General features: G+C 43.5%; 1 protein-coding gene across 1 annotated transcript in view; it reads left to right on the forward strand.

The window, feature by feature from the left end:
- PNPLA6 (patatin like phospholipase domain containing 6) overlaps positions 1-23,102 on the forward strand; it is a 1,368,928-nt gene that overhangs the window by 1,026,066 nt on the left and 319,760 nt on the right. Inside the window, exon 25 of the mRNA XM_044083495.1 lies at positions 12,904-13,086. Coding sequence (XP_043939430.1) covers positions 12,904-13,086 — 183 coding nt within the window. The remainder of the gene's footprint in view (positions 1-12,903; positions 13,087-23,102) is intronic.

Genomic DNA, 23,102 nt, shown 5'->3' on the forward strand with positions numbered 1-23,102 from the left:
GTGTAAGGTTTTTCTTGTATATCAGCTACTCAGTGGACCAGTTGGTTGTTCTTGTTCTTCTTCTTTGTTTTATTACACAGAAAGTTTTAATAAAAAGACATTTAACAAAATAGATATTATATGAGTAATTGTGTTGCTTCTTCCCAGCCATGTCTGTGACTTTGAGCAGTAACTGATCCGCTGTCGATAGATAATGATGTAGTATTTGCCACCCACCCCTGTCCACATTCAGACTGGTAGTAATACATCTCAGTCACTACGCTTTCTTTTTCTGGGCTACCATAGCCAACCTGCATACATTATTTACGCTTTCTTTTTCTGGGCTACCATAGCCAACCTGCATACATTATTTCTAATGTCCTTAAAAGCTCACTTCTGTGTTTGTGACTTTGGGGAAAAAACAATCAACTTTCCACCCCAACAACCCCCCCCCCCCCAAACAGGCTGAAAACTCCTTCCCATATTAGATGCGTGGTCTGTGGCATAGAAGTCAGGGAACAACAGTTGAGGAGTCAACAAAGTTACAGTGCTTGTATATGAATTCAGGCACTGGAGTCTTAAAACTGAAGTTGATTTTATGACATTTCTTGATAGCAGTGCAAAAAAGTAATAAAACATGAAGTGACAGCATATATAGCAAATAAAATCACAGTCTGTTTAATAAAACAGTCGTAGGCGCTTTCACATCACCTTGATGCTTCATCAGACATAAAATTCAAACATTCATCCCAACATATTAAATCATAAAACATCCAATGAAATTTTTTCAGATCACCCCTTCCTAATTTAATGATCATCAGCTGTAATTCAAATCTCTGTGGACATTCTATCAAACGTCATGCATAATCAAACACTGTCTGCAGTCCAGCTACAAAATTAATGTTTGATTTAAAAAAATTTTAGTGTATAACAAGTCTCTCAGTCACCTTTAAAGTTACAGATCCAGCAACATATCATCATATAAAGTTTCTTAAATAAGATCTCTAACTGTTTGTTTATGGACACTTCGTGTAATCAGAAATGGCTATACCTCACTTTTAACTAACGTCCATCTTACCTTTTCAGGATATATAGCTGATGCCCTGAAATTCAACATTTAAACACTTAGTTTAAAAATGCATAACAATCATCAAACTACATGTTACGAACATCATTGCGCAGCATTTTACCTTCTCCAAGGATGATGCCACAATACAAACAAAAGATGAATGACTTTAATAATTGGCTTAGTTTCTGGTGTCTAAGGGGGTGCAATATTTGTCAGCATGTCATTCTAAGGGGGTGCAATATTTGTCTGCATGGAAGGAGATGGTCAATGTACCATGCTGCTTTGTCAGGGATGGTCTGCACCTCTCCCCCTAGGCTTTTGAATATTAGCTAAAACATTGTCTTTCCCCATAGTGCATTTTTTAGGCAATGCCAAACTGAAAGTACTTCCAACATAGCAAATCAAAACCAAGAAAATCTAAAGGTATTATTGCTCAATGCTAGGAGCCGAAACAAAAAACCCTCCACTCCTTGGAAGCTCTCTTTACCCTAGAGAATGCTGATGTCAGTGTGGTCACTGAGACATGGTTTAAAGCCGAGAAGAGCGCACCAGCAGTGCAAGGTTATAATGCCTTATACACATTTAGGCCGGCTACTTCACAGGCGGGGACTAAAGGTGGAGGTGTCTCTATTTACATCAAAAATAAATATACTTCAAGGCTGGTCAAACAGGACAATGCACTTCAGCTGCTCCATGTGCAAATCACCATAGACAAAATCCAATACCACTCCTTGCAAGCTATAGGTCCCCCTGTATGACCCAGGAAACCCATACCATGTATATAAACTTATTAGAAACACGAACCATCCAACCCAATACCATATTCATGGGTAACATTAATTACCCTACTATTAACTGAGAATCCTATACGACACCAAGCGTACATGCAGAGATTCCTGGATTTTGTAAACAAAAATTCCCTGGACCAGATGGTCAATACACCAACCAGGGGTGCAACCATACTGGAACTGGTCGTCACTAATATGGGAGACTGCTGCACACCCTCTACTGTAATGCCTTCCCTGGTAAGGTCAGACCACAGAATGGTCTCCTTTGAAGTAAAAATAAAACCTGGACCCCAGCTAAACCTGGAATATTCAGGAACTATTGTAAGGCTAACCTCCTGCTATTAAATGAGAACCTGGCAAAATTTCAAGCCCCCGTAAACCCTGAGAACACTGCTGCCTATGCAGAACTGTTCACAGAAACCCTGTACAAGCATGTTAATAGCTGCATAGAGGCAGCTGTACCCACCAGGAACTAACTCAAAAAACATCCCACCCTGATAGAATCACAAAATCAATAGGCTGTATAACAGGAGGAAGAAAATCATGGCAAAAATAGGAGATACAGCACCCAGAAGGATAAAAGCAGTCTCATCAAGCTAAACAAACAACTCAGAGGACAAATAAAGTCTACCAAAGCCAAATTTGAGGTAAGTTTGGCCTCCCAGGCCAAGGACAACCACAAAGCATTCTTTAGCTATGTTCGCAACCTCAAAGGCAATACACAGTTGTGTGCAGAGCTCATTGTAAATGGAGCCACCTGTAATGAGCCAGAATATATAACAAATCTCCTAACTGATAGTCAGCTCCAACTTTACCCCTCTCTCCCCCTCAACCTTCCCTCAGGAAATATCATCAAATATAACTCCCCCTACTATCACTAGGGAACAGGTCCTTAATACTCTCTCTTAAGACCAAGAACACTGTATCAGTGGGACAAGACAATATCCCAGGATGCCTTCTAAATAGCATGAAAAGACATGACCTATCAGGGCCTCTGGAATTACTATTTAACTGTAGCCTTCAAACAGGCTTCATGCCTCATGAATGGAGAAAGACAGCAGTTACCCCTCTGCACAAGGGTGGGCCATCTACAGACCTATAAATCTCACTAGTCTTATATGCCATGGAGAGAATTATCCTGGAGATGATCAATAGAAATATAGAAAACCTCCAAACACTGGACCCAACACAGTTTGGTTTTGTCAAGGGCAGATCATGCCTACTCAACTTGATGGACTTCTTTGAGAGGGTTACCAAAGCAATGGATGAGAGCAAAATTGTTCACACTGCCTACCCTGACCTGGCCAAGTCATTTGACACAGTACCCCACTTGGTCATTGTTGACAAACTCATGAGGCTAGGTACAAACCCATATGTCACCCAATGGATAGCCAACTGGCTCACAGACAGGACCCAGGCAGTTAGAATTGGGGAGTCCACCTCTACAAAGAGTCCTTCAGGGATCAGTCCTTGGATCGCTCCTTTTTGGCATTTACTTCGCAGAAGTCATGGCCAATGTCAGTGGTCTCTGGCTGACTAAATTTAAAATTAGGAGCTGTCATTGAATCTTACACTGACACAAATGTTCTCCAGGAGGGGCTGACACAGGCAAACAACTAGCGTCAGAGGCATGGACTAAAACTAAATGCCAAGAAACCCATAATAGTATTCTTTGGGAAGTCATCCATCCCTGGTAATTGTCATATTGACAACACACCCCTTAGAGATGACCCAGTAGTCAGGGACTTAGGGACACACACAGATAGTAATGTAGCCCTTGACCATCATGTGTATACAGTGGTGAGGAAATCATTCTCTGTTGCACAACTTATAAACAAAGGTATGGCATCAAAGTCCAAGGAGAAGTCATTGTTCCACTGTATTCGGCATTCATCAGATCTGTCATTACGTACAGTGCCCCCTTTGGTATGTACCTAACCAGGCATATCCAACAACCGCAACGTCCACAGAGGTTCCTCATTAAAAGAATACAGGGCATAAATAAAATGTACTATGCAGACCACCTCAAGGCCCTATCCCTGTTTTCTGTCTCCTGCAGGCTTTTGAGGGGCATGTCTTCTAGCTTATATGTGAAAAGGTCTGCCCATAATGGGTAAAAGTTTTTTTTTCATGTATATGAGAGACGAAAGAGTTAATGAGGGGCCTGGCATATAGACATTGTCAGACCCCAGTTTGATGGATCTCCTGCATATCCAGAAAACAAACAATACCAGAATTACCCATTCTGAAGACTTAAACCTTGCCTGTGATATAAATAGGACCTGCTGGAGAGAGAGGTATGTGTCGCAGAGACTACCCCATCTATGGAACAGACTCCCCATCCATGTGAAACAGAGTTCCTCCCTAACTGAATTCAAGTGCATCTTGGACAATTGGATGGGAAACCAGAAATTCATCTCTGACTTGGCTCCTATGTCTCTAATGGACACAGGTAACCTGTAAATGATTCATCTCCCAAGCCCATGCTTACACTTATCAAGGGTATCAGAACTTGTCAGAGATTTGAGATGCGTGGCTAGGCTTAAAAAGGCCTTTGTGGTTGTTAGCCCAGTAAACATGTATGAACCTATAATCAGTGATTTAATGCTTTGATGTTCCTTTCAAACTTTCTATTCCTTTGACCAATGAAATCATAGCATAGGTATCATGTGATTCAAGATACAAAACCTTTTGTCCAAGTGACACTTTTTTCAGTATAAAGGAATTTCTTCAATCACTTATATAATCAAAACTGTGTGGGCATCAATAACTACTAACAGTTCTTGTTCACATGAAAATATTACCAGTTATTTAACATAACATCATGAGATATATTCAAAAATGTTTGCAGCTGACTGTCTGACTTTTACAATATATATCTTTTTTTCATAAATTGTCATTTCAATGTCCGTGAAAGAAGTGATTTTACATTTTAGAGCCTAACCTTGTAAGGCCCCTACAGATCAGAGATCCTTTTCAGGAGCTCTATGGAAAACCTCCTGCAGTCATCATTAGCTCATTCTTCCCTCATATAGATGAAAAAAAACTTTTACCCACTATGGGCAGACTTTTTCACTTATAAAGTGGCAGACATGCCCTCAAAAAAGGTTTAAGGGACACAGCATTATTTAGGCCATAGAATGTATCCACTTTATCTCATCCTGTTGAGTTTTTTCTTGTGATTTCCAGGCCTAATAATGCCTTCTATAATTTGGAGAACTAAAAAAAATTGAAAATATGATTTTTTCCTGTTTTTGTAACATGCTTGGTTAAAACACTTTTTTCATCACTTCTTTTTATACTATAAATATGTTCTCGAAGCATAAGAAAATGAAACATAAAATAGTGTTTTTCAGGGGTGCAAGCTCCCTTTCACACCCCATGTATTAGGCTTTGCCTCACCACCCTTAGTTATATATAACTGCACAGCCACACAACCACTTGAAAAAAGAAAAAATACCATACACAGTGAATTTATGTTTTATTTTCTTTTGTTGAATATTTTTTATGATTTGTGAATCAGTGAAATAGGCTTCAGTCAAATGGTTTTTAAGTTAATTGCTTTTCTGTCAAATGGATTTCAGTCAAGTGGGCTTTCAGTCAAATGGACTTTTACTTAGTCCTCAGTCAAATTCTTTCAAACATTTCATTTTCAGTCAAGTACTGCTCAATCAAATTATAGTAAAGTATGTATGTATATCTAGCTATGTACAAAAACACATTTGCATACATATATTGCTGCCTGTATGACTGCTTCCTAGAACCATTTTCCTCTCAATACCTCTCAGTTGTCCCTGATTTTACAGAGTAGCCTCTGATTTTGTCTCAAATTTTAGTTCTGTCCTGCTTAATCCCTTCTAAAACTGGTAACTTTTGGAGAAAAGGTGACAAATTTTGCTTAATAAATAATGACAATAATTAAAGACTTTTTTCACATTGGATAAAGTGCATTAATTCACATTCTCTTATTCTGTCAATGTCTATGGCTAGTAGTACTAATATTTTAAAACTGTCTCTGATTTCTGGATTTGTTCCTGATTGATTGAGAGCTGTGTGTCTCAGCTGATGCAAAATAACTAGGCTGACTACAGAATGGGAGGGTTTGATGGTTAGCAGGTAGAAGGGGGAAAAAGTATTTACAAAATTATCTTCTTTACTGAGTACTTTTTGATGGAGTAAGATGCATTGATAATTAGTAAAGTCAAACCTTCTATGTTTCTTTTGTCATATTATAACTGTTGACTTTCCAGATTTAATGCTCCTTTACTTCTTTGCCTCTTAATTTTGCAAGAGTAAGATGTGTTTTTAATTCGTTTACCTTGTCTTTTGTTTGTCTTATAACTGTGCACTGTCCAACTGTGGCTTCCTTTCTTCCACAAATGTAACGTATCTTAAATGTGTACGATTACACGCAAGCATGCACGTGCGCGCTCACACACAAAAAGAAGTTATGTTCTTACCATAACATTCCATGTGAGTTGTTCATCTCGCCTTTCTTCTTTACACGTGTGTTTAGAGCCGATCCATCGGCTCCGAGTCGGCCGCTTTCCAAGCTCAAGATCTTTGAGTAGCTCGAGGCACAGTCCCTATCCCATGATGCTCTCCTACCAACCCCAGATCTAGTTTGCTCAACCAGCAAGAAAAAAATACACTAAGCAACCAATTACAAAAAATGTACATAGTACATAACTATTTACAATAACTAAGCAATAATCTGGCTGGAAAGAAGGACATTATCAAGATCAACCAGACCACCAGTCATACCTGTTCTTCCATAACCTGGAGGGGGAAGGTGGGAGGGAGTGTAAGAACAAAGGCGAGATGAACAACTCACATGGAACGTTGTGGTAAGAACATAACTTCTTTATGTGAAGTTGTGCAATCTCACCGTTTGTTCTTTACACGTGGGTAGCATCCCAAGCACCCTATTCCTGGGTGGCTCACAGGAGTGTATTCCTGAGAACGGTGGAACCAAAGGAAGCCCTGTCCACTTTGTAATGAGTGATAAACGTATGAGGTTTGGACCAAGTAGCAGCTGCACAAATGGTGTCCAAAGGTAGATGGGCTGCGTGGGCTAAAGACTTAGAAACAGCCCTGGTAGAATGAGCTTTCACCTCACGTTCTAAAGGTTGTTTAGCTGAAGAATATACAAATTTTATACAATCAGAAATCCATTTGGACAGTGTAACTTTGGATACCGACAAACCTTTCTTATTGTCTGTATAGGAAATTAATAGTTGATCAGATTTCCTAAATTCTTTTGTTCTGTCCAAATAAAACCTCAATTGTCTGTGAACATCAAGCTTATGTAACATGTACTCCATTCTATTAGCATGATGTCTGAAAAAAGTAGGAAGGTTAATAGACTGGTTCAAGTTTGCCTCGGAGCAGACCTTAGGAAGAAAGGTTGGATTTGTTCTTAAAGACACTCTGTCGGGGTAAAAGACTAGATATGGAGGCCTGATAGAAAGTGCTTGTAGTTCAGAAACTCTACGCGCCGAAGTAATAGCCACCAGGAAAATTGTCTTCCAAGAAAGAAAGAAACTTCAAAGGACAAGATGATGCAGGCTCAAAAGGGGGAAGAATGAGTTGAGATGGCACCAAATTCAGATTCCAGGGAGTAACAGGATGTCTGATAGGTGGCCTAAGGTGATGAGTTCCTTTCAAAAAGGCTTTACATAATCTGTGGGACATAATGTTTGAACCACTGCATCCCACATGGAAGTTAGATATGGCAACCAATTGAACCCTTATCGTATAAGCTGCCACACCATCGTGAAAGAGCGAAGTAAAGAATTCCAGAATACTATGAATAGGGGCAACATAGGGATCAATAGCATGCTGAGAAGCCCAATGAATAAATCACCTCCATTTGCTGTTATAAAGTTTCCTGGTGGAGACATTGTGAGGGGAAACTAAAATATGTTGAACTGCTGGAGACAAATCATGTGACCTGGCTAGGTTGGGAAGTGGAGTAGCCAAGCTGTCAGTTTGAGGGAAACAAGAGATGGGTGAAGAAATCCCGACGAATGAGTCAGAAGGCCTGGCACTGGGTCCAGAGTGGACCCAAGGTTCTTCCACTTGGTATTGCTGTAGGAAGGGGAACCATGTCTGCCGAGGCCAAAATGGGGCTGTTAGAATAACAGTCCTTCCCAGGCTTTTGGCTTTTTGTAAGAATCTGGGGATCAGAGGGATTGGAGGGAAGGCATAAAGGAGACCCGAGGGCCAATCGTGTACAAGTGAGTCCCTTGGGCTGTCCCCCGGTGGAGGGTACAGGGCAAAGTAGCTTCTGCATTTGTTATTCATCGGGGATGCAAAAAAGGTCGCAGCAAGGCTGGCCCCATCTGCGGAATATCCTTTCCACCACTCGTTCTTTGAGGGACCACTCGTGAGGCAACAGAATGGCTCTGCTCAGTTTGTCCGCTATCACGTTGGATGACCCAGGTATGTGCATTGCTATCAGAAAGCGCCCGGTGGTTACAGCCCACTGCCAAACTCTCAGAGCCTCTCGGCATAAGGGGTAAAACTTGGTTCCCCCTTGCTTGCTGATGTACCAGACTACCGACATGTTGTCTGTCTGTATTGCAATCGTCTCTCGAGGTAGAGAGTCGTGAAAGTGTTGCAACGCTAGAAACATTGCTCTCAACTCTAGGACATTGATGTGCAAATGAGATTCCATGTCTGACCAAGTGCCTTGGACAATTCTTCCCTGAAACAGCCCCCACCCTATCAGGGAAGCATCCGTGGTCACTGTGGCTGTGGGAGAGGGAAGTACAAATGGGCGACCTACAGTAACTTGGTGGCTATTCAACCACCAAAGAAGGTCCTTTTTGTAAGCATTTGTCAGAAGAATCTTGTGTGACATTGGAAGCTGTTGATAAGACCACTGTGTGAATAGTAACCACTGGAGTATCCTCATGTGCATTCATCCCAGAGAAACCTTTCCGTTAACAAATGGGATACTTGACTTCGCAAAGATATTACTCTTTCTTGAAGGCAGTCTAACCAGGGAGGTGGTGGTGTCTAGATCTGCTCCTATAAAGGAAATATGCTGCTATGGCAATAAAGCAGATTTTTCAAACTTGAAGGTTATGCCCAACCTGGAACACAGGTTGATAGTGTAATCTCTGGCACGAATTAGTTGATGCCTGGTGGTGGCGGTGAAGAGCCAGTCGTCCAGATATGGAAACACCCGGAATCCTAAATGTCTCAGGTGAGCCGTGACCACTGCCATACATTTGGTGACCACTCTGGGGGCTGTGGTGAGACCAAAGGGGCAGAGCTCGGAATTAGTAGTGACTGGCCCTTAGCTGGAAACGTAAGTGATCTCTGGATGGCCTGGCCATTTTGATGTGGTAGTATGTATCCTTGAGATCTATAGAGCACATCCACTCGCCCGTTTCAAGAAATGGAAGTATCGATTGAAGCGTGACCATCCGGAACATTTCCTTTTTTATAAAGGTGTTTAGTTTGCTGAGGTCTAAGATGGGCCTCCAGTCCCCTGTTTTCTTTGGAACTATAAAGAACTTGGAGTAAGTTATGGATCCTATCTGGTTAGCCAGGACTGGCTGGATGACTCTTTTTTTCTAGCAGCCTTTGAATTTCTATGGCTGCTAGATTCCGCAGACTGGGTGGAACGTCTGGGATTCTTATACGAATGGAAGGGGATTCTGAAAAGGGAATGATGTAACCTCTGGTAATTATGCTTTTTACCCAAGAATCTGATGTAATTCCTAGCCAGGTGTCTGGGTATAATGCTAAGCGACCCCCGACTGCCTGCAGAGCAGGATGGTCGGACCTCCTCTCAGGAGCGCTGATAGGGCTTGCCAAGGAACTGCTCTCTGTCACTCTGGTTCTGTGGACCCCCTCTGCTGCCTGGGCGGTGTCTACCATTATACCCCCCTCCTCTGCCCCTGGAATGGGGTTCATTACGTGTGTTCTGGAAAGCTCCTTGGGACTTTCAGAACCACAGTTTTCCACCTTTCTGCCCTTTGGGGTATGGTCTAGTGGGGGTGGAAAAATGGACTCCTACGGCAGATAGTCTTTCCTTCCTGCTCACACCTAGTGAGTGCCTCCTTGACTTTAGGCCCAAACAAGGAAGAGCCATCAAATGGAGTATTAACAAAGGAAGACTTGAAGGCATCCGCAAAGGAGCATAAGCATATCCAGGATTGTCTCCGCAGAGCTATCGCTGAACCTGCTGCCCGGCTCGATCCATCGGCTGCATAAGAAATGAGCCGCATGGACGAGTTCACAATAGAATTAAGGGTGTTAAGCTGTGCCATTACTTTCTCAGAAACAGCATCATCTGTTTTGCCCTGTAGAGTATCTCCAAGCTCTTTGAGGAGATATCGTTGAAGATGGGTAAAGTGGGTTAAATAGTTGAACGATCTCATTGCAAATGTCGCAGAACTAAAGATGTGTTTCCCGTATCTGTCCATCGTCCTAGAGTCTTTATTAGGAGCATGAACAGAAGAAGAGGTTTCTGACATCTCTTTCTTGGTGGCTGCCGCCACAACCATGGCATCAACGGGGACTCCCTTCATAAGAAAAGACCTGTCTTGAGGGGAGGTGATAAATTTGTTGGGTCTCCGAGTGACCGGTTCCATGGAATCAGGAGACTCCCATGCCCTTTGAGCGACCAAGTCCATTAATTTGTCAAAGGGTGGAGTAACCCAGGAGGTGGAAGGCTGAGACCCAAAGGCCTTCAGGAGCACCAACTCTTCCTCAGTAGGGGTAAGGGACTGCCAGTCACCCCTCTGCCTTAATATTTTCAGGATGTTTGCAAATGAGTCATCCTCAGAGGAGGATAGTGGGGACCCTTCTAATTCCTCTAAGTCCATGTCTGATGTTAAGGATTCCTGAGGGGAATCCAAATGCCTCCTCTTGCACAGTCTCTTTCCGGGGACTTCATCAGTGGGGGCATCTGGTGAAGTCTCAGTCAAGCAGGGGTCACCCAATGGGGTTACCTGAGGCTCTGGGTCTCGACGCTTGGTGGGGACCTGTGGTGTAGGTACAGAACGTGGCCCTTTAGCAGAGGAAGAGGAAAGATCCAAAGAGGTAAGGGTCTTAGCAGACATGACCCTCCTCATGGCATCGAAGGCACCTGTTTCCCGACCCAAGGAGTCCGCCGGTTCCGAAGAAGATGGCAACCTCCCAGGGGCCTAGACCACGGGCTCCGAACCAGAGGACGGAACGGAGCTCATCTGCGCCGAAGCCCCAAGAGGGAGAGTTGGAACTGAAGCATCGGTTCGACTCTCTCCCCTGGAACCAGCGAAAGAGAGTGTCAGCTCCGAGACTCTTCAATTGGAACCAAAGAAGTCAAGGTCGACGGGGCCGAGGGCACTGGAACAGGCCTCGGCTCCAAGGGTTCCACCACTATCAGATCCTCTCTTTCCGGCTCTGAAGGCTCAACAGGCCTCGGAGGAGTAGCAGAAATCATGATGGAGGGGGTCGTAGGCTTCGAAGTCAGCTGGGCGACGCTGAAAGCAATTTGGCCAGGGCCAGGTTCACCAAAAGTCTCTGCACCATGCGGTCCACATTGATGTCGGAAAGGGTACTGGAAGAACGAGTCGAAGGAGCCGAAGAAGCCACCGACTTAAGGATCAGGGACTTTAAAACTTCCGACACCAGCTCCAACACTATGATTTGGCTCCGAGGTAAGATTTCGGTGCACGGCTCCGAAGGCTGCAGAGTCAGTGACCGAGTCTTCCCAGAGGTGCTCGGAACAGAAGACCTGTGCTTTGATGACACTTTAGAAGACTTCGACCCCTTTGAGGACTTGGAGGTCTGGTCAGTCTTGTCTAATGCTTCTTGAAAATCTGGCTTCAACAGCCCTCTATCCACCAATTTCCTTCACCTTTCTAATAAAACTCTGCCACTGAAGGAATGGCAGATAGAGCAATCCTCTTGCAAATGTAGTGGACCGAAGCAGTACACACAAGAAACGTGGTTATCGGTGATGGACATCTTCTGTCCACAGTCACACCTTTTAAATCCTGATTTTTGTTCCTCAGACATGATATAAAGAAAACACACACAAATATCAGATCCCTGATAACAATGATGTCAATAAAGTTGAAAAACCACTAAGAACTCTTTAGAAAGTTCAGATCCCTGAACTGCAAATGACTACAAGAATTATTTGACACAAAAAACGTTCAAATACAACAATTCTATGAACAATGAGGGGATAGGGAATTAAATTTGACAGAGCCCTGTCAAGTAAATGCAACTCAAGAAAGGCTAAAGGCCTAGGAGCAACTGCTCCGAATTAGAAAGACAAAAATATAATATCCAGTTAACTCACTGAGCAACAATTACAAGAAATATGAGAAGTCTCACAAATATCAGATCCCTGATAGTCTAAATAAGTAATTTTATATTCTTGTAGGAAGAAAAAAAGGTTACTGGCCCGAGCTTCCTCCGAAGATTGTGCGATCCCTTGCAGCGGCAACCTAGATCTGGGGTTGGTAGGAGAGCATCATGGGATAGGGACTGTGCCTCAAGCTACTCAAAGATCTTGAGCTTAGAAAGTGGCTGACTCGGAGCCGATGGATCAGCTCCGAACCCATGTATAAAAAACAAACGGCGAGATTTAACAACTTCACATCACACACACACACACACACACACACACACACACACACACACACACACACGCACGCACACAGTCTGTAAATATTTTGCTTTATGCGTGTTGCATGTTTTGTTGAACCTGGTGAAAATGTCTTAGTTTTTCTTCCATGGCTTTTTTTTCTTTTGTAATCACCACAGTATATAATTTGTATATGGAGATTTTTCACATGCAGTTCCATTTGAAGAAGAGCAGTGTCCATTAAGGCTAGCTTAGTTAGCAGAATGAAAAGAATAAACAAAATGTTACATTTTTAAACAAAAATTTTCTGTTAATTTTGGATTATATTGGTTTCTGAAAGCTCTGCTTTAATATTTTGGTATTGCATTTTTCTTGACTGTTTTATATTATGAACATCAGTAGATTTATGTTTGAATATTTGAATACCATACAATTTATTTATTTATTTTGTTTGTTTGTGTGTTTTGTAGCTGGAGCAGATGTTGGAAAACACAGCTGTACGAGCTCTGAAGCAGTTAATTCTCCTGCACAAGGAAGATAGTCTAAGCCCATCTCGTACTGTTGAATGGCTTAACATGAGGAGCTGGTGTTCTGGGCATCTACATATAAAGTGTCCTAGAAGGGTCTTCTCTCGCAGGAGTCCCACCAAGTTGGTAGGTTCACCTTCTCTGTTTAATACTCATAATATCTTTTTGATATATTGTTTGGCTTAGTGTTTTAAATGATTATGGGTCTAGAATTTTGCAAATGGCAGCATAATGACATTCAAATAAATACAGAGAGGACAATAAGGCCATATTTACATGCATATGTAGAACATAGCAATGATTCATAGTCATATGTGAATGAAAATGGGCAGGAACGTGTGCTAGTCGAAAAGTATTGGAGCTACAGAGAACAAAAATGCAAAGGTCAACATTATCTGGTAGCTATTGGTGCCACTGCCTCCTGCTTGTATGTCTGTGACTGACTTAAAAATGAAAAAAGTCCTGGACATTCAGAACTGCCATATAGCTGAAACACCTGATGTCCTTAAGGGGTCATTTGCATATACCCCATGTTACCTCTAATACAAGAGGTATTAAGGGATCGCACAGTAGAAAATCTAGCTTGTCTGGGCTTTTCTTTTAGTTTTTACTGATTGTTTTTTCTGTGTGACCTTGCTACTCACTGTTTAAGGCTCTGTGAATGTGGCACTGTTAACCACTAAATGAAGACATTACTGTGTGCTGCCCTTGAGGTTTCTGACATAGCTGTAGAAGGCCTTGTGGTTATCTTTCACCTGGGACGATATTTTAACCTCAAAGTTGGCTTTGCTTGACCTAATTAGCCCTCTTAGTTGCCCATTTACTTTGATGAAAGAGTTATCTTTATGGGAGTTACTCTTCCTGATTTGTTGCCATCAGTTTTTTTTTCCTTTTGCTGTATATCCTGTTTAATTTGGGATGCCATCAGGGAGGTTTATTTCTGGAGCTAGTTCTAGGCTTACTTCTGGTAAGTACAGCAACTTCTATGCAACCATTGACATGGTTGTACAGAGTTTCTGAAATCAATTCAGCAAAGGCTGGTGTGATCTCTGGGTTTGGAGGGGCACTGACTTTTGAAAAACTATCACTTAACAGGTAATTTGCCTTGGAATAGTTCCTAACTGTTACTGGTTTTAATGGGATTACAGAGTTGATTTTAATTCTAAAGGAGACATATTTATGGTCAGATCTTACCAGGGAGGATAAGACATAAGGGGGGGGTGCAACTTTCTCCCATATTTGTGAGCACAAGGTCCAGTGTGTTGGAGCCTCTAGTGGGTGTATTCGTTATTTGGTTAAGGGTGTATGTATTTACAAAATCCAGAAATGTCTGTGCCTATAGATTTGAGGCCACGTAGGATTCTTAATCTATAGAGGGGCAATTAAAGTCTCCCATGAGTAGGGTGTTAGGTAGGATGGTGAGTGTCTCCACTAGGTTCAAGTATGCATTGTGACCTTCTTGGGACATGGAGGGTAACTTGTACCTGGCTAGGATACAGTATGGGATTTTGCTTATGGTGATCTGCATGTGGAGGAACTCCAGCTCCTCATCCTTTTTGACTACCCTAGGGATATGCTTGTTATTGACTTGTATTGAGATATCTTTAGCCATTGTCTGTGCAGCTACTGGTCTAAAATTGTGTAGGGCACTGAAACCTTGCACTGACAGAGGGTACTTTCTGACATTTAAACCATGTCTGGGTAACTGCACTGATATTTATGTACTCTAGTATAAGAAGGATTGGAGGGAGTGTAGTTTTTTTTTTTTTTTTATTTGTTACCTCACAGCAAGAGGTTCTCCCATTCAATTCTCGGCGTGGCTTGGGAGTGCCTTCTGTGTGGAGTCTGCATGTCCTCCCCGCAGTTGGGTAGCGTTCGAGAGACATGCGTGCGTAAATGTGCATGCCTTTGTTGAAGGTTGGGCGTCGAGCTGGCACCTCGGCGTTTCGCAAAAATCTACTGCCAGTCATTAGCGGACCGGAGTTCCGCTGTGGCGACCCCTTCCCGGGAAAAAGCCGAAAAGACAAACAACATTTAGGCTCCTGCATTGAGTAGTAACAGCTTGAGGTTCAGCTGATTTGAAATTGCTGTGTCAGTAGGTTTGTCAATTTGCCATTGCCTAAAAAGGCACTAAAGGGCAGGCAAAGCCTTAGTCAGTATTTGAAAGCCTAGAGGGGAATGGTGCAGACCATCCTTGGCAAAGCAACATGGTCTATTGACCATGTTCTCCCAAGCTGACAGATACTGGATCCCCTTAGAATGAAACCAGAAAGACAGACAGTTGTTAAAATCAATCATTTTTTGTTCATATTGTGGCATCATCCTCTGTGATGCTAATATGCTGCACATTGTTAGACTCATACCAGCCTGAGACACACAGTCTGAAAAGCTCCATAATGTCGCTCTTCATATAGTCCAGGGAGGTATATCTCAGGTCATTTACACTTACGTGTGGCATAGTGACTTGAGTGCATGAGTGATTTCACGGATCGTAGCTCAGGATAAGCACCAAACAGTTATGATGTGCTTTGTGTTTCACTGTTGCAGTCATCACATTTCAGTAATCTGCCTGCAGGTAGCCCTCAGCTGGCCTGAATACCAGAGTCTTCGGATTTCTGCGTCAGATGCTGTCGCTTCTTCCATGACGCCAGGTCATCAGGGGTATAAAACATGCAGCCAAAGCCATTACGCCAGTCTTTCTTGCTGTGTGGTGCCCGAAGCAGAAGCAGTTTGCAAGTGCCGGTCGGCCAACTCCTGAAATTTTCATTTTCGAATTTCAGACCTGAAGTCTTCAAAAAGATAAATACCCCATCGGGGATCCTTTTTTCTTGCTCTAACCGATGTCAGAAAAAATTAACAATTGTCTTGCCTGTGGAAAGCAACTACCTCATAGAGATTTTCATTCTTACTGCATCACCTGCTTAGGCCCAGACCACGACATCCCTCGCTGTGGGTTTTGTGCTTTGTTTACGCCCGAACTATTCTTCGGGCTATTTTTGTAGCTAAATACTTTCGTTCTCGATCGCCATACTCTGAAATGGCTTCATTAAGCCATCCAACTACCAATCTTACGAAAAAACGTAAGGATAAAGAGAGAGACCGCATAGGTCCAAAACTGCCGACGACGCTTCCAATAAGCTAGTCGCCAGTCCATCAGTACTCAGTGAGGTGCTTTTGCAGCCCCTGATACCACTACTACAGATTTGCAGGCCTCTACTGAGACCCATTCGGAGTCGGTATGCTTTGAGATGCTTCTTTGACTATGGAACCTGCAGATGTCTCTACCTTGGATGGGTCCGGAGCCTCTGTGTAGGCGCCGGCTTCTGAGGGTGTATTCGGGCCTACCGATTTTCATATCAAACCGACGACTTTGTTTCAAGCTAAGAATACCGAATTCCTCAGGCCTAAAGCTCGAACTAAGCCTAGAAAACCTACGACCAAAGCGCATTCTCAGGCCCATATGCCTCAAAAACAAATGATTAGAATGGCTGAAGACTTTAATACCTTAATTAGGGGAAGCCATCCTTCCCCCTCTAAGAGACCTAGAACTGATTTTATTTCTGATTCTTCTGATCAGGAGTCTGATATCTCTGATGTCCTTCATGGATGCATCTGCAGTCATAACAAGTGGGTTGTCCTGTCGTCAGGCAGCCCTGCAGTCGGCCGGATTCCAAAGTCCGGGTCCGGCTTCGGCTGATGTCGCACTCCACCCGACGTCATCTCTGCTGGTCTTCGGGTATAAAAGCATCAGCCAACGCCATTTTCCCCAGTCTTTCTTGCCGCGTGGCGCCCGAAGCAGAAGCTGTTCGCAAGTGCCGGTCGGTCGGATCCAGAGATTACTTCTACCGAATACTACTCAAGACTTCTAAAGCTAAGTACCCGCTGGGGACTCTTTCTTGCCTCAGCCGATGTCAGAAAAAGTTAACAATTGTTTAACCTGTGGGAAACAAATACCTCATAAAGATTTCCACTCTTACTGTCTGCCTTGTTTAGGCCCAGCCCACGACGTAGCAGCCTGTTCGGCCTGTGCCTCTTTCAACCGACGAACGCTTAGGCGTCGGTCGGAGTTTGCAGAATAGTTTTCGGTACTGATTTTGCGTACATTATGCCGTCGGATCCTCCGACTACCCCCAAAAAACGCAAAGATAAAGACCGACACTCGGTCCGCGGTTTCGCCGAAACCACGGCAAAGCAAATCATGAGTGTCTCGGTTTCGGCCGAAACCGAGAAAACTGCTCAAAGTACAGCTGAACCTATTCTTACAACTGAGGCCCCTGCTACAATTCTTGAATCGACCTCAGAAATTTTACCCACTACGGTGGTTGACTTATCAGACACCATCCCCTTGGATGTCTCTACCCCAGCACGTGGTACTGCTAGGCCTCCAGCAGCCATGTCCATTAAGGCCTTCGCCAGGGCTAAAGCAGCCAAGACTACTAAATCAGTGCCTGTTAAACCCCCCTCATCCAGGCCCTCTTCTAGTTCTCAAATGCTTTCCTTGGCAGAAGATTTAATTTCTTTAATTAGAGGATCTCAATCTCACCCAGACAGGGCCTCTCAGCCCCCAGAGAAGAGACCTAGGGCAGAGCCCCCTGAGCCAGTGTCTTCTGATGATTCTGCTGATGAATCAGACATAACTGACCAGCCTGAGGCTCCCTTTTCCAATTTTGAAGATTCTGATGCTGAAGAATCCATTCCAGCTGCTTCCCCACCAGAAGAATTCTCCTTTGGAGAAACCTTGCATGCCATGCGAGAACAGTTCCAATGGCAGCAACAGGATTTTTCAGACTCCAGAAAAAGACTTAGGACCTTTCTGCACCTCCCACAGCACAGGCCCTTAGCTATACCTCCTGTTCTCTCTGTGGTGGATGATGCTTTCAATGATGTTTGCTACGCTCCAGATTCTTTACCCCCAGCCCCTGCCAAACCAGACAGATTTTACAGGGTGCCAGATACTCATCACCACCTTTACAAGGCCCCTCTTGCAGACCCAGAAACTATATCCCAGGGTCCCAAGGCAGTAGCCGCAACCACAGCTAAAAACCCTATTCCTTCTGAAAGGGAAGCAAGGTCACTAGACAGATGGGGTAAAAGGTCTACACCTCAGCTACTCTCTCAGCTAGAGCTTTAAACTGTCAGTTTCACATGATACAATACCAAGAGTTTATGCTTGATCAGTTAACTAAAAAGCTAACTACTGATGAATCTCTTGATAAGAAATATGTATTAGAGATGGTAAATAACATACAACAGGTTAGCAACCATTCCTTAAAATGTGGCTATGATGCACTGGAGGCTTCATTTAGATCAGCCATGACAGGCACAGTGATAAGAAGACATGCATGGCTAAAGGAACAAGCTTTACCGGATCATGTTAAAGCTAAGTTGCTAGATGCTCCTATGGACAAGACAAGTTTGTTTGGTACACCTGCCCAGAAGGTTATGAAGAAAATGGAAGAAAAGGCAAAATCTGTTCAAACTGTTAAAGATTTCCTGCAGGTTCAACCCCCAAGGTTTAGCAGGAACTGGCCTGCCAAAAATTGGTCCTTTCCTGACTCCGCAAAATTTCAAAGGGGCAGGAATAGACGTTCCAGAGGCAGAAACCAATCCAGAGGAGGTGCCTACAGAGGACGACAGTGGCAAGGTAACAACAGAGGCACAGACACAGCCACTGCCACTACATCAGCACAACCACAGTGACTTAATCCTAAATCCGCCTACCAGGGAACAAATAGCAGCTCCTCTAGGCGGAAAGTTAACCTTATTTTCAAAGAACTGGCACTACATAACAAAAGACAAGTGGATTTTACAAACCATAGATCAAGGTTACCGGTTTCACTTCCACACTTTACCAGTCAAGAGGAATGCCAAATCTACCTCCAAATCACAAACAGAGGCTCTACGCCAGATAATGGAGTTAGCAAACATGAGAGCTGTGGAAAGAGTGCCAACAGCAGAACAAGGAAAGGGGTTCTACTCCAGACTATTCCTAGTTCCAAGAAAGGAAAAAGTTGGAGACCAATTCTCGACCTGTCCACCTTAAATACATACATCATTGTCCCAAAATTCAAAATGCTGACCCTACAGCAACTTCTTCCCATGCTGGGCAAGGAGTCTTGGCTGGTAACTCTAGATCTCAAGGAGGCATACCTGCACGTCCCAATTCGACCAATCTGCAGAAGATACCTCAGATTTCTTGCAGGATCAGAGCACTATCAATTCTCAGCATTGCCCTTTGGCTTATCTACTGCGCCCAGAGTATTCACAAAATGCCTGGCATCAGTAATCGCCCATTGCAGACTACAGGGAATTCAAATTTACCCATACCTGGACGACTGCCTGCTACAAGGGGACAACAAAAGCAAGCTGACAACAGATTTACAAAGGGTCATTTACTTGCTACAAGGACTGGGATACACAGTCAATTTACAAAAGTCAAGGCTGATACCATCCCAAACAAGGACATTCTTGGGCGCGGAATTGGACACAGTACAACAAATGGCATTCCTGACTACAGAAAAACAAAAAGAACTTCCTCAATACTTCTTGGCACTAACAAAACTGAACAAGTTAACAGCAAGAAAATTTCTACAGGCCTTGGGCTTCATGGCATCATGCATAATCCTGGTCCCATTTGCCAGACTACATATGAGGAAACTACAGTGGTACCTAAAGAACTTATGGTCCCAACACAGACACAGTCTAGAAACAGAAATCCCACTAATTCCATGCTTAAAACAGGAGTTCCTATGGTGGGCTCAGGCATGCCAGTCAAACCCAGGCCTGCCCTTCCGCAGATGTCAACCAAGCCAGACCATCACAACAGACGCTTCAGACCTAGGATGGGGGGCCCACATGCTGGACAAATGCGTGCAAGGATTGTGGACACAGGATCAAATTCACCTGCACATCAATCTAAAAGAAATGCTGGCAGTAAAACTGGCAATCCAAAAGTTCAAACCATTCCTCAAAGAGGGCCAGTTGATGATAAGGACAGACAACACCACAGTCATGTGGTACATCAACAGACAGGGAGGCACTCATTCATACCCCCTATGCAGAATGACCTTGGAGCTGTGGACCCTGGCACTCAGCTACAACATTCAGTTACAGGCAATATTTGTACCGGGGAAAGACAATACTCTAGCAGACATACTAAGCAGAACCACTTCGGATGCCCACGAATGGATGCTGCACCCGGACATCTTCAAGACCATCTCAAAGAAATGGGGAATGCCACAGATAGACCTATTCGCATCACCTCTCAATCACCAGCTCAAAAAATTCTGCACAAGGACATTCCACCCACTAGCATGGAAAGTGGACTCACTCTCCTTCAACTGGAAAGGCCTAACAGCATATGCATTCCCTCCTCTTCCTCTGATACACAAGGTACTACTAAAAATCAAGGAAGAACGTCCAAGGATAATCCTGATAGCCCCAAACTGGCCAAGACAACACTGGTACCCACTACTGAAGAGCATGTCTCGGAACAATACCCCTGATGCCTTTGATGTTAACTCAGAACAACTACAGCATCATACATCCAAACCTAAAAACGCTGCAACTGACTGCATGGAACATCACATAGCAGCAGCTAATCCAGAACTTTCCCAAAGAGTTAAAGACATTATTCTTGAAGCACGCAGACCTTCAACAAGAAAGAACTATGCTGGAAAATGGAAAAGGTTTGTCATTTGGAGTACCGAAAGAGGAAAAGATGTGTCAAACATAGATATGCCTAACATTCTGGAGTATCTGGCCGAACTTCTTCATTCAGGCCTGTCCTACTCCTCCATCAAGATACATGCATCAGCTATTTCAGCAGAATACAGCTTTGATCCTCCTGTTTTTCGCACTTTGCTCAGGCAGTTCCTCAGAGGAATCAAGAATGTAAAACCTCCCAGGAAACCACCATTACCAGCTTGGGACTTAAACTTTGTGCTAGAAAAGTTGACACTAGCACCCTTTGAACCAGCAGCAACAGCAGACCTACAACACCTGTCATGGAAAACTGCTTTCCTACTGGCAATTACTTCAGCAAGGAGGGTTTCAGAACTACAGGCCTTAATGGCAGTGCAACCCTTCCTAATCTTCCACCAAGATAGAGTGTCCTTGAGGACTAATCCTACATTTATGCCTAAGGTGGTATCAAGAGTATCTTTAAACCAGGCAATCCACCTACCTTCCTTCTTTCCCAACCCACAAAACAGAGGGGAAAGAATACTGCATACCTTGGATGTACATAGACAGCTACGCTACTACTTGGACAGAACAAAAAATAGCAGAAAGACTGACCAACTTTTTGTAGCCTATGCAACAGGAAGGGAAGGAAAAGCTATTCCCAAACGGACAATCTCCAAATGGATAGGAAATTGCATACGATACTGTTACTCCTTCCATGGAAAACCAATTCCACAGAACATAAGACCTCATTCTACAAGGGCAACAGCCACTACCACAGCCTTCTTACGAGGAGTGGCAACCAAAGACATTATTGAGGCGGCTACTTGGACCTCCGTGCATACATTTGCCAAGCATTATAATTTGCCTCTTTATTCCAGATCCCGAGCAGGGTTTGCCACTGCTGTACTGCAAGGGATCTTAAACACACCATAATCTACCTTTATCCTCCTCCCCTAGTTGGCTATGGTATTCTACCCATTGTTATGACTGCAGATGCATCCATGAAGGACATAGTACAGTTTTGTACCTACCATAAATGTAGATGTCCGAACTGGATAGCATCTGCAGTCAGGATTACCCTCCCTCCTTGCCCTCTGTGGTACTCCTAGGGTGTTTACCCTCCTAATAGCTAGCTGTTGGGGGGGAGTCTTTTATGGTGTATTTGTTTGTATATATGTACATATATGCTTATTGTTGTGTTTACCTCTATCTATTTGGAAACATTGGCATCTATCCAAATTTTACCCTGCAAGAGGGCTACTGGCATCTGGGGCAAGAAACACTGAGGAAAATGGCGTCGGCTGATGCTTTTATACCCGAAGACCAGCAGAGATGACGTCGGGTGGAGTGCGACATCAGCCGAAGCCGGACCCGGACTTTGGAATCCGGCCGACTGCAGGGCTGCCTGACGACAGGACAACCCACTTGTTATGACTGCAGATGCTATCCAGTTCGGACATCTACATTTATGGTAGGTACAAAACTGTACTTTCCTTCTGACTACCAGGATTTACCCCTGTCTACTTATGAGGATTCTGATGCAGAGGATTCCATTCCCTCTGCTTCCCCTCCAGAAGACTTTTCTTTTGGTGAAACTTTGTATACCCTTAGGGAGCATTTCCGCTGGGAAATCCAATACTATTCTCAATCCAAAAAGAGACTTAGGGAATTTTTAAACCTGCCTCAACACAGGCCTCTAGATATCCCTCCTGTTCTGGAGATTGTCGATGATGTTTTCTTGGAATCCAGCCTTACCACAGACACTTTGCCTCCAGCTTCCAGAAAACCTGACAGGTACTACAGAGTACCTGACTCTCACAAATTCCTTTTCAAGAATCCTAATGCAGATCTAGAGACCATTTCCCAAGGACCAAAAGGCATCAAAGCTACGACTGCCAAAAATCCTATCCCTTCTGATAGGGATTCTAGAGCTTTAGACAGATGGGGTAAGAACGTATATACTTCTGCTACTTTGGCTATTAGGGCTTTAAATTGCCAGTTTCATATGGTATCAGCAGCATATATTATAGGATTATTTAAACAGAAAATGATGTTGATTCTTGACTGTGCTGAACACAAAGATTTACAAGACTTAATGCATTCTGCTGACCCAGTAGGTAAACATACTTTGCAATGTGGTTTTGATGCTTTAGAAGCATCTTGTAGGGCTGCTGTCACTGGGTCTGTACTTAGAAGGCATACTTGGCTTAAGGAACAAAACTTGCCAGATCATGTTAAAGCTAAATTACTGGATACTTACACCAAGAGCGCCTTTTTGGCAACAAAGCAGAAGTCGTCCTCAAAAGGATGGACGAAAAAGCTAAATCTATGCAAACTGTTAAAGATTTCTTACAAGTACAGCCACCTAGATTCAGTAGGCATTGACATTCAAAGAACTGGTCCTTTCCAGTCCCTTCCAGGCCTTCTCAGTCCAACCCCAGAAGCAGCAGACCACC

Source organism: Protopterus annectens, chromosome 9.part0, assembly GCF_019279795.1.
Source record: "Protopterus annectens isolate FY-2018-M chromosome 9.part0, PAN1.0, whole genome shotgun sequence".
Lineage (NCBI taxonomy): Eukaryota > Metazoa > Chordata > Ceratodontiformes > Protopteridae > Protopterus > Protopterus annectens.